The sequence below is a fragment of the Raphanus sativus genome, chromosome 8 (genome assembly GCF_000801105.2).
Source record: "Raphanus sativus cultivar WK10039 chromosome 8, ASM80110v3, whole genome shotgun sequence".
Taxonomy (NCBI): domain Eukaryota; kingdom Viridiplantae; phylum Streptophyta; class Magnoliopsida; order Brassicales; family Brassicaceae; genus Raphanus; species Raphanus sativus.
Window position 1 is genome coordinate 9,200,808 of NC_079518.1, and position 16,556 is coordinate 9,217,363.

At 30.6% G+C, this 16,556-nt stretch overlaps 4 protein-coding genes across 4 annotated transcripts; 1 reads left to right on the plus strand and 3 right to left on the minus strand.

The window, feature by feature from the left end:
- Positions 1-721: 721 nt before the first annotated feature.
- Positions 722-3,961, minus strand: LOC108819915 (defensin-like protein 32). Its single transcript, XM_056992226.1, has 3 exons — positions 3,898-3,961; positions 3,725-3,745; positions 722-876 (listed from the first exon to the last, which is right to left on the minus strand). The coding sequence occupies exons 1-3, from the start codon at positions 3,959-3,961 to the stop codon at positions 722-724; spliced, it is 240 nt and encodes a 79-aa protein (XP_056848206.1).
- Positions 3,962-7,974: 4,013 nt separating this feature from the next.
- LOC108836056 (putative defensin-like protein 31) lies at positions 7,975-9,371 on the minus strand. Its single transcript, XM_018609265.1, has 2 exons — positions 9,308-9,371; positions 7,975-8,141 (listed from the first exon to the last, which is right to left on the minus strand). The coding sequence occupies exons 1-2, from the start codon at positions 9,369-9,371 to the stop codon at positions 7,975-7,977; spliced, it is 231 nt and encodes a 76-aa protein (XP_018464767.1).
- Positions 9,372-10,949: 1,578 nt separating this feature from the next.
- LOC108822863 (26S proteasome regulatory subunit 4 homolog A) lies at positions 10,950-13,471 on the plus strand (the record flags this gene model as incomplete). Its single annotated transcript, XM_018596050.2, has 6 exons — positions 10,950-11,291; positions 11,775-12,020; positions 12,514-12,683; positions 12,770-12,986; positions 13,076-13,216; positions 13,295-13,471. Coding segments are annotated over 6 exons (1,200 nt in total), but the record flags the coding sequence as incomplete, so codon positions are not given.
- A 40-nt stretch (positions 13,472-13,511) lies between these two features.
- On the minus strand, positions 13,512-15,834 carry LOC108822862 (L-type lectin-domain containing receptor kinase V.9-like). The gene has a single exon (XM_018596048.2). The coding sequence runs from the start codon at positions 15,630-15,632 to the stop codon at positions 13,656-13,658; it is 1,977 nt and encodes a 658-aa protein (XP_018451550.1). The 5' UTR covers positions 15,633-15,834; the 3' UTR covers positions 13,512-13,655.
- Between the last annotated feature and the right edge of the window lie 722 nt (positions 15,835-16,556).

Genomic DNA, 16,556 nt, shown 5'->3' on the forward strand with positions numbered 1-16,556 from the left:
CTGAAACCAATTTAATTGAGTTGTTCAGAAGAAAACAGAAGAAAAAATAATTTCAATCTAATGAAATGGTGTTTTCGTTTTATATGACATTTAATAAATGTAACAAGTACTTATTTAAGGGAACAAGAAATAATACACTTAATTATCCAGAAATTACAGTATAACATACACTTGATACATGAGAGAGAACCCTGAACATATAGTCTTCAATCTTGATTAAGGCTTTGCTAAGATAGTATTGGGTTTGGGCCTGAGAGGTTGCAATACATGAAGGTTCTCTGACTAATCAAGAGTTAACTCAAGTGGTCTGGGGTTTTTTTTCTTTCAATTTGATTTAAAGTAGAGTAAGCAAATTTGAGTTTTCTCGTCGATGTTTGGTGTTGAAAGTGTTTTGAAGAATATTTTTTTGTCGATAACCTGAAATCTCTAGGGTTTGCTAAAGGTGTTGCAGCGATACTTGCATGTAGCTTTGCGCGGCAGTGACGAGGGTTAGATGCCGACACTGGAATGTCGGTGGAAGCAGCAAAGACTTCTGATGGTTCTCTCTTCAAAGACGCATGTTTATTGTTGTTTTGAGTAGATTAGATTAGAGCGTACATGGTCATGTATGTTTATTTATGTTGGACTTTTGATATGGAACTATATAGTTGAATATAATTTGTTGCATATGCACATTTGCAACCTTTTTAACTATAGATATTATAACACTAATGCAAGATCCTTAATATTTTGGATAGCAAACACATACAAAATTAATGCCAGGCGGTGGTAAAGGGACACATTTTCCACTAGAAAAATTTGATTCAATGCAAGACTGATTGCAGTGTGGAAACGTATAGCATGTACCTATCAGGATCGGTTTTCCTTTTCCTTCTCCTTGAGCTTTTTCAAAATCCTTAAACATGAATCTCTTTCTCTAAACTGTAAGAGCATTTCCAATTTAAAACTCAAATTTTTCCTATAAAATTGAGTAAAAAGGAATATAGAGTAAAAATACTCAAATTCTACTTCATTTCTCATTACATAATGGAATAGTGAACAAATAAAAAATAGATTACTACATCTATAAAGTAATTTTATTATTGAGTGAGATATGCAGTTTGTTTGGAAATATCCTAATGCATTATCCTGATATATTGTAGCTATAAAAACGTATATACTATATAGTATGCGTAGGCACATATATAAGACAATATCACCAAAATAAAAAATTATAGTTTAAATTACATACTTGGGATCAAGAGAACAGTGAGACATAACACCACAAGAAAAATACATTTACTTCTCAAAGCCATTTTGATCCTTTTGTCTTAGTTTGCTCTGTATGTGTTTTCTTTTCCTTCTTTTATACTAACGAAGTTAAATAACCAAACTTTTTATATACATAGAATGTTTGGATTTTATGTGAAAATATACTGGAAAAAACGACTCGATTTTGTCATAACGAAACTCAAAAAGAATATTTACCTAAAATTTATGACCCATTTTTACATGGGATCTCGCGCGGAAGAATCAAAAAATTATCTCCGTTCCAAATCATAACCAAAACCTATAAAAAAAAGAATATAAGAGGATCTTGGATAAATTCATGGTATACTTCTGAAGATTAATTCTCAAAAATTTGAACAAACAATAGAAAAATTTAAAAGAAAATCTTTATCAATAGAGAAAAAACTTTCTTTTTTTTTCAGAACCCCAAAAAATTCAATCAGAAAAAGAAATAAAAATTTTCAAAATTTTATTTGATGTCGTTGTAATTTATAATAATGATCAAACTCTTATAAATTTTTTTATTGATTTCCATGAAATTGGATTTCCATGTCATACAAATTAACAAGTGAATTGGAAGCAGTGGAAGGCGAAACTGAAGAAAATATACCAACCGAGCCTGGAATTCGTTATTTGTATGCTATGCAGGGTAAGATATTATATGCTTTTGACCGAGACTATTAGCTTTGAATACATTTATGGAAACACCTTCGGTTCTATGATTTTTTTTTCTTTTGATAACTGTAAGATTCAAAGACCCTGTAGGCCCAAAGATTTATTTCACCAAGCATGTCAACTAATTCACAATATGGCACAGATAGGTAATCAAGGAGAATCGAACCATGATAGAAGTTCCAACTATAGCTTCTTTCCCATCAACGGTTTCATGATTTAAATTTGACTTCTATTTCATTTAGTCTATGTCTCTATGAAAATACGGAAAAATATCAGTATGAGCAACTATGATGGCCATAAACGTTGAATGCGTTTTGAGGAGATGTGTAATTTTTTTCTATAGTTGTGGTTGAGAAATAGCGTTGGGACTCGTGGGACTCTTTTAGAAAAAAAAAAAAAGCGTTGGGACCACTAAAGTTGATTGTGTTATGCGGCCGATGAAGATGTGTGTGTCATCGTCAAAGAAGTAGGAAATTAAATGATGATGATCGACGAGACGATGATCTATTTTTCACGAAAAACATCTTACAACACTAAATATCTTCCGGATATAATACTACATCACCAGTAAATGATACAGTAAACCTTTAAATAAGTTCACTCTGGTCCATGCTCAAAGGGTTCCTCCAGCCGTCCTTCTGAAATGTCCTCTTTTACGACTCAAGATTCAAGCTAAATAAATAAATCTTGTACTAAGTTTCTTTGAAAAATAGTTTAAAATTTATATTTTTACGAATATTCTTTCCACAAGATGACTTCTATAAAATCATTGTAATTACATAACTTATTGGTTAACCAATAGGGAGTATGTAAAAGTCTGAGAGTAACCCGCCTTGCTAGTTCATGAGCAACTGCATTTGCTTCACGTTTGGCATGATAATAGTAAACTTCAGCAAACTAGCTACTCCATCTCGTAATAAAACTACAGATAGTCACAATACTGTTGTCCTTCACAGATGTGAGTAAACTTGGGATCAGTACTTGACATTTGACAATCTCCTTCAAAAATAACTTTTGTAAATAAAAATTTCATAGTTTTATATTTTAGACTACACAAACTTATTAAATTTGATTTATAGTTTACAAATTAACTATTAGCCATTTTAAAATTGATACTAAACCAAAATTAAACCGTATTACAACAAAACTCAACTCTTCTAAACCAGTTTTATCCCAAAAAACAAGAAAAACGTTTTGGATGAGGTGTATGTGCAAATCTGACGGCAAAGAACACTGGTAAAATAATGTCAAATGATTGTGGATGGTTGTTGGATTGAGAAGAAAATTGTGATAGTCTTAACCGCTAAATGTTTACAATTATGTCTTAAATGTGATAGTCGCACAAAACCTGCGAAATCTGTTCCAACTGTTGTGTCAGTACTTGCAGCAGACTCGTGTGTCAGAAATGGAAGAGTAGTTCCGGCAATCCAACACGGAAAAAACATTATACAGCTCGGTTATCTCACATCATAACTAGTCTTCTAATTTGGATCTCTATTGAGAGTATTTACTTCATTGTCTCATGAAATTACTCCACCGTAGAAATCATCTTAAAAATATTTGTAACATTTTTATTAATATTTTACCACTCGCTTAATATCTTAAACATATTATGTTGTTATTATATGAGATTATGCAAAACAGGCACACAACAAATTAGCGACAGCTGGACCCACTTTGATGCATTTTCCTCCACCCGGATATCTTAAGTCAATGCAATGTTGATTGCAGTCTGGAAATTTTGAGCAGGGACCTTGCACATATTCCCAAAATCTTCCACCACCTTCCGCTTGTGTAGATTCTGAAATTTATAATTAAAACAAAAGTTTAGTGTATTAATTATTGAGAAAACATAAAAGAATCTATGCAGTTGAATCTTTTTACGTAATCTACTTCATATATAATATGATTTACATAGTTATAAGTATGAAAAGGAAAATTATATCTTCATACTTGGGATGAAGAGAACAACGAGACATAAGAACACAAGAAAAAGACATGTCTTTGATGAAGCCATTTTAATGATTTTGTTGAAATCTGTATTGTGCTTTTTCTTCTCCTCGATTAACTTATGAAATTGAATAGTTCAAAATATTTAATATTATAAGTATTTCAGTTATATATATATATATATATATATATATATATATATAATCTTCTCATCCGTGTATGTGTACACTATACTCGGTGATATCTATTTTTGACTCAGCCAATTTGCTTTGACTTTGACTTTAACTAAGACCAACATGATTATCTATCTTATTAAAACAGAAGTACACATATAGAATACCCCTTAGTTTTCAGTGTTATTTATAATTGCATGCCACTGATAATTAAATTGAATTTCCTATTTTAATACTTGTTTTTTCAGTTATATTAATTTGTTTCTTTTTCTTTCCTATTTTAATGTTGTCTTTTCAGTTAGATTAATGTGTTTTTTTTTTCTTTTCTATTTTAATGTTTGTCTTTTTAGTTAGATTAATGTATTTTGTTTTTTATTCTTCAACAATTAATGATATTTTAAAGTTGTTTTTTTGTCAACTTAAAGTTATCTAAACTACTTGAAAATATAAAAAATAGTCAAAAGTAAACATATAAAGTAGATAAACAATAATCAAACACCAAAAATATTTAAAATATATATTTATTCTCATCCAAGTATTAAAGTTTAACCTGATTTTTAATTTTTAATTTAGGTATTTTTGGCTTACATTACTCAAATTTATATGTTTTGAGAAATTTAAAATATATAAATTTTGAAAATTTTAAAATAATTCAAACGGGTTATCCGTATTCGAACCGAACCCGCAAATACCCGAATCAAACCGAAACCAAAATTTATAAATATTTGAATGTTGCTGAAATCTTTAAACTCGGAAATCTCAAATCCAAATAAATTTTAACTGAATCAGTGGGTATCTAAATAGACATCCCTAACATAGTCAATGTAAAACGATCAAGTATTACAAATACATCATTTAGTATAAATAAATAAAAACTAAAACAGAAAATAAATACCCGTGCGGTCGCACGGGTCAAAATCTAGTTCATTTTTAAAAGTAAAATAATATTTTGTAACTAATTCCATTAATTTAATAAAATTTTATCATCTATACTATTAAAAACATAATCTATACTAAAATATGCAATTACTTTTGGTTTTATTTAGGAGAGATGTCATTGTCGTTTTTTACTTAACGTATTCATTAATCTATCTTATTAAAAAAAACACTGTGTTTGATCTAACTTTTATTTTATAAGTTTTTAAATTAAATACACATTTCTACTTTATAATTAAACATATATTAAATTATTAAGATTCATTTTTTATTTTACTATTTATGTTTCTAAACAATATACTTTTTATATTTATTATTATCCATGTTTCCAAACAATTTGTACTTAGTTATTTTCTATCTACCATTTCTCTATCAAAATTTTGTAAAAAATAGTAATTTCACAAATTGCAAAACAATGAACTTTAAAATTTGGATTAAAATGTGACAAATTATGATTTACCCCAACTAGAAAACAACGAATCCTAGTTTCATTGTTTCTCTTTTGGCTCTCGAGAGCAAATCAGAGATGATTTACTAACAATTAGTCTTTGACTTTGACTTCTTTTTTTTGCAACAAACTTTTAAGTCAGAATCAACAAATATTTTTATACTATAATTAGGATTACTCATTTACGGAATGAATTATATAAAAATAACAGTTCATTAATTCTATTAAAAATGTCATTTAAATAAAATAAAATAATCATTCTACTTGTATGGAAAAACTATACAAAATATAAAGTAAAAAGTTACTACAACTTTAATAAAAATAAATAAATGAGTCTACTCTTTTTTCTTCTATATTCTTTTCATTTTAATTTTATTGATTCCTTTTTATATTTACTATCTACAGTATTATTATTTATATTTTTCTTATTTTTACGCATCTGTAAATATTATAATATTTAAACTATTATATGTGTTAACATTAAAATGATTTTGAGAATCTTTCAAAAATCATAATTTAAACTTTTTCTTCCTTTTATCTTAAAAACTATAAAACTATATCACTACCTAATATAATCAATTAGATAATATAAAATATAATCTAAAATTATTAATATAAATAATTTTTAATTATATAATAAGTTAAATACCTAAATCATGGAAAATATGACACATAAAAAAAATTATTCCTCAAATGATATGATAGTATAGATCGCTCGTTTTATATTGGTCAAAATATAAACTAATCAACTATTTATTTATTTATTTATTTGTGAACGTTTATTGTGTTTGCTATATACCATATTTTATGTAATAATATGTTCTAATGTTTGTCTAAGACTCTGTATTTTTTAATAACTAGGTATTTTGCCCGCACATGCGGGCATAAATTTCTTATAAATATTTATTAGCTTTTTTTTTGACCAAATAAATACTTATTAGCTTATGTCTTATTAATCTAAAACCAATATAATAAATTATTATTTATGTTTTTAAATAGTTAAATCAAACATCAAAATATTTATATATGTCAAATACTTTTAATCAAATATATACTTATTATTGTGTTAAGTTTTTTTAAAACACTCATATCTTAGAGATAATTTAAAAAATATATTTATATTTTTTGGTTGACTAATATTTAATAATAAATTGTTTTGTATCTTAATTTTTTTAACTTTATAATAAAAATATTGTTTTCAGATAGGCACAAAAAAGAATATATATAGAAGAATTTTCTTTTTTTGATAATTCTCAATATTATTTTGTAATCAATTATTTAATATAGCATATAACATATAAACTTTATATCATTAAAATAAATTAGTGAATAGTTAGAAACTAATAATAAATTAATAACCTATCTAAAAATCTAAAACCTAATAAAAATATGACAAATAAGAAAAGCTAATATAACATAAAAATTTAATATTAATAAAATAAAATTCGTTTTTATTTATATAGAATATTTATCAAGGCTATTATTTTAGATTAATGATTTAGTGACTCAGCTCAAAACAAATAATACATCAATGATAATTTAACTTAAACTAATATTTAATTATAATTTTTTTTTGTATCTTAATTTTGACTTTTGTGATAAAAATATTGTTTCAGATAGCAACAATATTTTTAGAATAATATATATATATATATATATATATATATATATATAAGAATTATCGTATTTTTAGAATTTTTGATAAGTTATTATAATATTTTAAAATCAATTATCATATTAAATTTATTTTTAATTATATATAAAATTCATTAAGGGTATTTTAAATTAACAAATTAGGGAATCAAACTAATAATAAATCAATAACCTAGATAAAAGTCTAAAACCTAATAAAAATATGATAATAAAAAACTAATTAAATTTTAATATACCATATAAAATTAATATTATTAAAATAAAATTCGTTTTTAATATATATAGATTCATTAAGGGTGTTTTTAAAATTAATAAATTAGTAACTTAGATAAAAACAAATAATAATCAATGATTTAGCTAAAACCTAATAAAAACATGACAAATAAACAAAATAAGCTAAAATCATGGAATACACGACAAATCAGCAAATTTACTTCATAAATAATAGTATAGATCTCAAGAAAATTACTCAACCGAAAAAAGCATCTTAAAAATATTATTTCTGACTTTTTATTAATACTTTAACACTCGCTCAATGTTTTAAACATATATATTATCGTATAATGTTGATTGCAGTCTGGAAATTGCGAGCAGAAACCTATAGCATTTTTGATCCTTTTGTTTTAGTTCGTTCTGTGTGTTTTTCTTTTCTCTTTTACTATCGAAATTAAATAGTTGCAAACTTTGTATATAGAATGTTTGAATTTATGTTTTCTTGGACGATATACATATATTTATGTAACAATCTATTCTAAAGTTTGTCTAAGACTGTAAATTTGTTTTAATCTCAATAAATTACTCTACCGTAAGAAAATCATCTTATAAATATTTTAATATTACACTCGCTCAATATCTTAAACATATATAAGATTACGCAAAACAAGCACAGGACAAATAAGTGGCAGTTGGAGTCACTTTGATGCATTTTCCACCTGGAAATTTTACGTCTATGCAATGTTGATTGCAGTCAGGAAATTGCGAGCAGGGACCCTGTACAATGAGCCTAGTCCTTCCAGCATCTTCCGCTTGTGCAGATTCTGAATTTTATAATTAAAACAAAAGTTTAGTGTAAATTACGAGGTTGATTATACGGAGAAATGGGTAAAATATCCGTAAAATTTAATTCGATCCGTTATTTGTTTTGATTCGATCTGAAAAATCCGGATATATATCCATAACTTTGTGAATCGAAGTAAATACTAATATTCAATATCCGTCCAAAAAGAAAAAAATCACAAATACTCATTTAAAGAAAATCGAATATCCTATCTGATCTGTAATGTACATATGCATATACATATATATATATATAATTATATATAATTTAATACCTCTATATAAACTTTTAGTTATTTTATCTATTAAATTAATTATTTGGTCATTAAATTTTTTAAAAGTATATAATTTTAAAATAATTTGTAATACAATATTATTATTTTATATTTTTTTATTTTATTTTACTACATTTGAAAAATAACTTTTTATTATTTTTACCGGATCGACGGATCAAATCAGATATTCGGTAAAATATAATGATTTTTTGGATATTCGTAACACCGAATATCCAAAATATCACAAATCAGATCGGATCGGAAAATCGACTATTCGTAAGGGATAGATCTGATCACGTATATCTTTAAAATTCCGGATATCCGATCCGTGTCCACCCCTAATTACACGGAGCTCTAGACTTATGCTTTTCTTTACTATATAATTTAAACTGAAATTATTTTTTTTCTGGTTAGAAGAGGTTACAACTTTGCTCCGTATATAGTTTTGCTGTAAGATTTTGGTTATCGATTTAAAAAGATTTAATGATTTATTCATAAATTTTTAAGTCAAAATAAGTGCTATACCTTTATTGTTTTCAACCGCCAAAAATATACAAAAAGAAAGAAAATATATGTACCTTTAAAATTTTTATAAGACGGAAAAAATCTTTACAAAGTATTTTTTTTTCTAGAACGAAAATCTTTATAAAGTTTGACTAGAAAATATATGTTTTATAAATAATTTGAGTTGTAAAAAGATCTTACATATACTTTAAAAATATTTGCAAATCAACCTCAATTTTTTTCGTTTTCTGTTTCCTTCGTATATAATATGGTATATAGTTATAAGTATCTTTGATAAAAAAAGTTAAGTATGAATATAGATATATAATACAATGTCGTATATAAACTGTGAAATCATTTCATCATACCCGGGATCAAAAGAACAACGAGACATAAGAACACAAGAAAAAAACATGTCTTTGATGAAGCCATTTTATATTTTTGTTGTAATTTACAAATTGTGTTTTTTTCTTTTCTCGATTTGCTTATGGAATTGAATAGTTCAATATATATATGTATATATATATTGTTGATAATGTCCAAAAAAGAAAAAAATGTATTGTTGACTCAGACTATTTGTTTTGATTTATCGTTAGCTTTGACTCTGACTTTTTTCGCAACAAACTTTTAAATCATAATAAACAAATATTTTTTACTATAATTGGGATTATTCATTTATGGAATGAAATGATATAGAAATAAAAATTTATTAATTCTATTAAAAAATCATTTAAATAAAAAAAAACTATTTTACTAATTCTATGGAAAAACTATACAAAAATATAAAATAAAAATTTTCAAATACAACTTTAACAAAAATAAATAAATGAGTCTATTCTTTTAATTTTAATTTTATTGATTCTTTTTCATATTTACTATATATTGTCTTATTGTTTATCTTTGTCTTATTTTATACGCATCTGCAAATATTATAAAATTTAAAATATAATATGTGTTATTAACGTTAAAATGATTTTTAGAATCTTTCAAAATAAATTGGTCCATATGAAGTTATATTATATTCTCACTAAAAGAAACATAATTATTAATGTACAAACAAAAAAAATTTCTTCATTTTCTCTTAAATAAAAACTATATAACTACCTAATGTAACTAAAATATATATGATAAGTTGACAAAAATATGATAATTAATTATTTTAATATTAAAAATATGATAATAAATTTGTGTATCCTTTATATTTTTGTTTAATTTTATATTATAAAACTATATAAATTAAACGATGACACTAGTCATATTTAAGGATTTTTAATAGCAAAAATGTAAAAGCGTGCATGTTCAAATCTTCAGCGAAGAATTATTATTCGTGGAATGGAGTTATTCATTGTGTTGTTTGTAGTCGATCATACTATAATTCGATGATACGACAGAGCGAGAGAAGTTAGGTTAGTATTATATGATAACGAATCATTGCAGTTTATGGTTATGTTTGGTTCGGTCTTCGAAAAGGGTAGTCTTCAGTCTTACACATACCTTCTTCTTCACGTAGAATATGTGAAATACAATATTTACATTTCTAGGATATGTTCTATCCTATACAAAATTTTATTATAGATCAATGATTGTAAAGCTTTCACTGTGAAACAACCAGACATCTATGTCCAAGGAGTTGCAAAGCATAAAGTGATTGGAAATATGAAATTGTCGTGATGACAAGCATTATTCGTAAAATATATAAAAATGAAAAAAAAAAATTGAAATGTAAGACATTACGAATAATATATTTTTTGGTCAAATCATTACGAATAATATCTCTTATTTACAAGGATGCTAATGTTTACTTTATCGACGGCAACTCAAAAATCATCTAAAATTTTATAAACAAGATAAGGGTCAAATGACTCAAATCTAATGCATGAGTTCGAACAAAAAAAACGCCAATACAACTCACAAGATGATCTTAGGAAAAGTCAAATAAAATCAACATGTTGACATTTTCTATCTATATATTCTGAACTTAGTTTTGGTATTTTAGCAAACTTATAATACACAATCTTGGCCAAAATAAAGTTACCGACGGTGACTCCATCGACGAAATGCAAGCTGAGGCTGCTGAAGATGGAGCGGATCAAGGACTACCTGCTGATGGAGGAGGAGTTCGTGGCGAACCAGGAGAGGCTGAAGCCTCAGGAGGAGAAGGCGGAGGAGGATAGATCCAAGGTGGATGACCTGAGAGGGACGCCGATGAGCGTTGGGAACTTGGAGGAGCTGATCGATGAGAATCACGCGATCGTTTCGTCTTCTGTTGGGCCTGAGTATTACGTTGGGATCATGTCGTTTGTTGATAAGGATCAGCTCGAGCCTGGGTGCTCGATCTTGATGCATAATAAGGTAATGATGTGGATTAGGGTTTAAAGAGTGGGTCTTTGTTGTGAATTTGCAATGTGGATTCATTGTTTTTGTTGGGAACTAAGAAGATGAAGTAGACTAGAGTTTAAAGAGTGGATCTTTGTTGTAATTATGAGATGTCTTTTAATGGGTTTTGTGTTAGGTTCTGTCTCTTATTAGGATTCTTCAAGATGAAGTGGACTAGGGTTTAAAGACTGAGTCTTTACTTTATTGTGAATTACAATGTTTCTTTAATTGGGTTTTGTGGTAGGTTCTCTCTGTCTCTGTTGACGGGATTCTTCAAGGTGAAGTGGACTAGGGCTTAAAGAGTGGATTTTTTTGTTGTGATTACGATGTTTCTTGAATTGGGTTTTGTGTTAGGTTCTCTCTGTTGGTGGGATTTTAGAAGATGAAGTGGGCTAGGATTTAAAGAGTGGGACTTTGTTGTGATTATGATGTGTCTTGAATTGGGGTTTTTGTGGTTAGGTTCTCTCTGTTGTTGGGATTTTGCAAGACGAAGTGGATCCGATGGTGTCTGTGATGAAAGTTGAGAAGGCTCCTTTGGAGTCGTATGCTGATATTGGTGGTTTAGAGGCTCAGATTCAGGAGATTAAGGAAGCTGTTGAGTTGCCTTTAACTCATCCTGAGCTGTATGAGGACATTGGTATTAAGCCGCCCAAGGGTGTGATTTTGTATGGTGAGCCTGGAACTGGGAAGACACTCCTTGCTAAGGTTTGCCTTTCTACTTTTATGATATAACATGTATTATTAGTATCTGTTACGAGAATAGCTTAGTTCCCCTATTTAAGTTTCAGTGACATTAAGTAACTAGTTGTTCAGCTGAATCTAGAGTCTCCCGTGAAGTATATTCTCTCTGATTGCAACAAATTTCGTCCTGTTATATAGCTAAAAGAATCTTCTGAGACTCTGTTAGGAGCATTGCTTAGTTATATAGATTCTTTCTGATTGCAACGCAGCTCTTCATGTCATCTAGCTAAAAATCTTGCGCGGCTTTGCTCTTAAGCAGAAATATTTGAAAAGGCCAATGATTTTTAGAATCACTTGGATTTGTGTAGTGACTTCTTTTTTCTTTGGTGTTGTCTCGGTCACATACATGTAATTGCTGCAATTTTGGTGGCTTGTTTTTTTTTTTTGTTTCGGGCATGTTATTACTTTAATTTTGAACAATGTTGGAGTGAGCTCTTGTATGTTTGTTTTCTTTCAGGCGGTGGCTAACTCTACATCAGCTACTTTCTTGAGAGTTGTTGGTAGCGAACTGATTCAGAAGTATTTGGGAGATGGTCCCAAGCTTGTGAGGGAGCTTTTCAGAGTTGCTGATGACCTTTCACCGTCAATCGTCTTCATAGACGAGATCGATGCGGTTGGTACCAAACGGTAAGTCAAAATCTAACACACAGTCATGATACATGACCTACTGTTCATCAGAGATAGTAAACTGATTTGAGATTGAAATAAAACAGGTATGATGCTAACTCAGGAGGTGAGCGTGAGATCCAAAGAACTATGTTGGAACTTCTGAACCAGCTTGATGGATTTGATTCAAGAGGAGACGTTAAGGTCATCCTTGCAACAAACAGAATCGAGAGTCTTGACCCGGCACTTCTTAGACCTGGACGTATTGATAGAAAGATCGAGTTCCCACTTCCAGATATCAAAACCAGAAGACGCATCTTCCAGGTAATTTAACTATGCTGAGAAAACAAAACCAATCGCTTGTTCAAAAGTAGTTTCTTGTTCATTGAGCTTTTGTCTTTTGCTTAAAACAGATACACACATCAAAGATGACACTATCGGAAGATGTAAACTTGGAAGAGTTTGTGATGACGAAAGACGAGTTCTCAGGAGCTGATATAAAGGCTATTTGCACTGAGGCTGGTCTACTTGCTCTCAGGGAGCGCCGTATGAAGGTAAAAGACACTGAACCATTGTGTTTACACACATACACACAAGTCACGGAATCTAATGTTTGATTGTGATCTGTTCAGGTGACGCATCCGGATTTCAAGAAAGCAAAGGAAAAGGTTATGTTCAAGAAGAAAGAAGGCGTCCCTGAAGGCCTTTACATGTAAAACCATCATCACATACATTTGCTTCTGCGTCTGGTCGTATAAACTGTTGCCATCTGATATTCTTCGAAATAACAATTCCTCATTTTGCATTTACATGCCCGACTTCGGAGTCTCGTGTTAAAACATGATCAGATGAAACCAAGACGAAATAGTTATTACATAGTAGTAGTCTTGTAAACACATTATTTAGAGCCTAAGATTCAGCTGTTTTTTTGACAAAATCAAAATTTGCTTTATTAGACATAAATGAAGAAAATGATCTTGTGTGTTTGATCCTTTAGCGCCCGTGTGATGCAAATGACTCCGTAAATGTAACTGTAGCGATCGAACTAGGCTGCGCAAGAGACACGGTTGCTTCAGTGGCTACAAAGTTCTCTCTAGCTTGCACTATGTCAAGCAGGTTATGAGGTAGCTGAGCCACACCATCCAAGAACTGGATGACGCTGGACATGCTCGGTCTCACGGCTGCAACCGGATGCGAACAGAGCAAGCCTAGCTTCAGAACCATTGTTACTTGCTGCTCAAGGTACTTATCATCATGCTTCACCCTCTCATCAACCACTTGCAATATGTCATCTTCCCAACAATCTAGCACCCAGTCAGTAAGAACCATCTCGCTTAGGGAAGACACACGTGGCAAGACGGGTCTTCTCCCGCAAGTAATCTCCAACATGAATACTCCAAAGGCGAACACATCAGAGCTTGTGCTTGCCTTTCCTGTTCTCGAGAGCTCCGGTGAGATATACCCAAACGTGCCAGCCACGTTAGAGGTTTGCGGATCGATTCCGTGTTCACAGAGCTTGGCGAGACCAAAGTCACCAAGCTTTGCGTTCATAGATTCATCAAGAAGGATGTTTGCTGGCTTGATGTCCCTGTGAATGATGACTTGAACCCATTGTTGGTGTAAGTAGCAGAGACCAGAAGCTACATCTCTGATGATCTTGAATCTTTGCGACCAATCAAGACTCTGTTCTGGTTGGTGGTATAGAAACTTATCTAGACTGCCCTTTGACATGCAATCGTAGACCAAATAGAGTTCCCCCTTGCGTCTGCAGTAGCCAAGAAGCCGAACTAAATTAGGATGTCTGAGACGGCCAATGGTGGCGATCTCGGCTATAAACTCTCTCATTCCTTGTCTCGAATCATGAGAAACTTTCTTCACAGCGATGGCTAGGTTAGATGACAGTAGTGTACCTTTGTAGACTTTCCCAAACCCTCCTTTGCCAAGAAGCTCGCTGTTCTTGAAACCCTTTGTGGCAATGTAAAGATCCTTGTAAGCAAACCTATGCGGACCAAACTGAACCTCCCAGTCTTCAAGAACTTCCATTAACTTCTTTCTTTTCAAGAAAAGCATGAAACTTATGGTCAGGAAGATGAGGACTGCGAGGCCGGTCATACTCAAACTGATAGCCAAGATCTTTTTAAAACTACTCCAAGAATAGTCATCAGGAAGTTTTGGAAGACGAGATGGGTCTATGTCTGAAGCTTTGCCATTGAGCTTGAAGGTCCAACCAAGAATATAATGAGATGAAAGAAGATAGCCTGTGGATGAAGTGAAGCCAACGTACATGGACTCCAGGAGATATGGTGATAGATCTTTGGTTAGAGAAAGAAGTGGCCTCTTTGGCTTAGCGACATGAAGAGGATGAAGAGTGATACTGAGTTGTTTCCTTGATGAATCATATTCAACCCAGGCTTGTATCCGTTTACCACTTTTAAGAGATATGTTTTCGAAAGTACCGTCATCTTTGTAATAACCTGCGGAAGCTGCTTTCACTGATGTCAAGCTGTTGATGTCGATACCAACATGGTTATCACTGATGTCACCAAACTCAGGGCTAAGGGCTGTATCAAACTCAACTGCTACAACATGATTTGACGAATTTCCATTGCTTGTAGTATTAAAGAGCCCTAGATACTGTGCGGTGTAGCTATATGGCAAGCCTTTGGTAGGAGAAATGGCAAAAGCGATTCCAGGGCCGCCATCTGTTGAAATCTTCGAGGATATAGCGAAAACAAAAGTAGTGGAGAAGGACGAAACGGTACCGTTTGGTGAGTCCTTGAACGGAACTGGGAAGTTGTAGAAAACTTGACATGTTTCTGCTTCTGTGTAATTTGTAAGCTTCACTAAGCCATTGGAGTCAAGATTGGGACTTCCATAGCTGTCGTACAAGTAACCATCGAAGCCAAACTCTCCTCTTTCACCCTGAGAAACTGCCTTGTTCAACAAGAGAAGAAGCAGCACCACAAACATTTTTGATATTTCTGCTGAAGAAAGAAAAGTTGTGATGAAGATGAACAATGATCTTTACCACATATAGCAAACGACTTGAGAGTCTAATGCTACAAGTCTTTGGTACGTAAATATTAAACTGTCCCACAATCAGTCACTTGTACGCGTTTTGAGTATTTATGGACCTTTGTTACTCTAGACAGCCAGGATATTGTTGATTGTGAAGCCATAATAGGTTATTTACATAGAGGAAAGGAAAAAATTACAGAAAACCGAGTATTTATATAATATTTACCTTATGTAGCAGTGGAATATTCAAAAAAAGTTATATGTTTCGACTGAAGTTATATAATAGAGTTATTTTTTTATGTATTTTTTTTTTTTATTAATTTTTTAAAGAGTTTTTCAATGAATTAGTTATGTGAATTCTGAATCATCTCAGCATCAAGCCCATAAGCCCATATTGGATAGAATTGTCTCAGCTTGAGTTGCCAATAGAGCTGGGAATTTTAATCATAACCCACGGGTCCTGATCCATTTGATCTGCTGTGGAGCAGGTGCGGGTCGAGCGATTTCAAAATTTTGATATGCGGGTGCGGATGCGGGTGCGGGTCAACCGAATATGAGTCGCGGGTATCCGTCAACCCGCAAATTTTAAAAAATGATTTTTAAAAAAAAAACTGATTTTTTATTTTAAAAGCTTATTTTTTTTCAGAAAAAAAATTATTTTAAAAAAACCCCCCATTTTCTTAAAATATATAAAATATTTATATAATTTTAATTAGAAACACCTTATTTTAATATTAATTTTAAAAAATAAATAATATATAATTAAAATAATTATTTTTAATATAATTATTAATACCCGCGGGTCGGGCGGTTTACCCGCGGGTTTTAGCGGGGCGGATGCGGGTATGAGATTATTGGTTTGCAGGTCATGCGGGT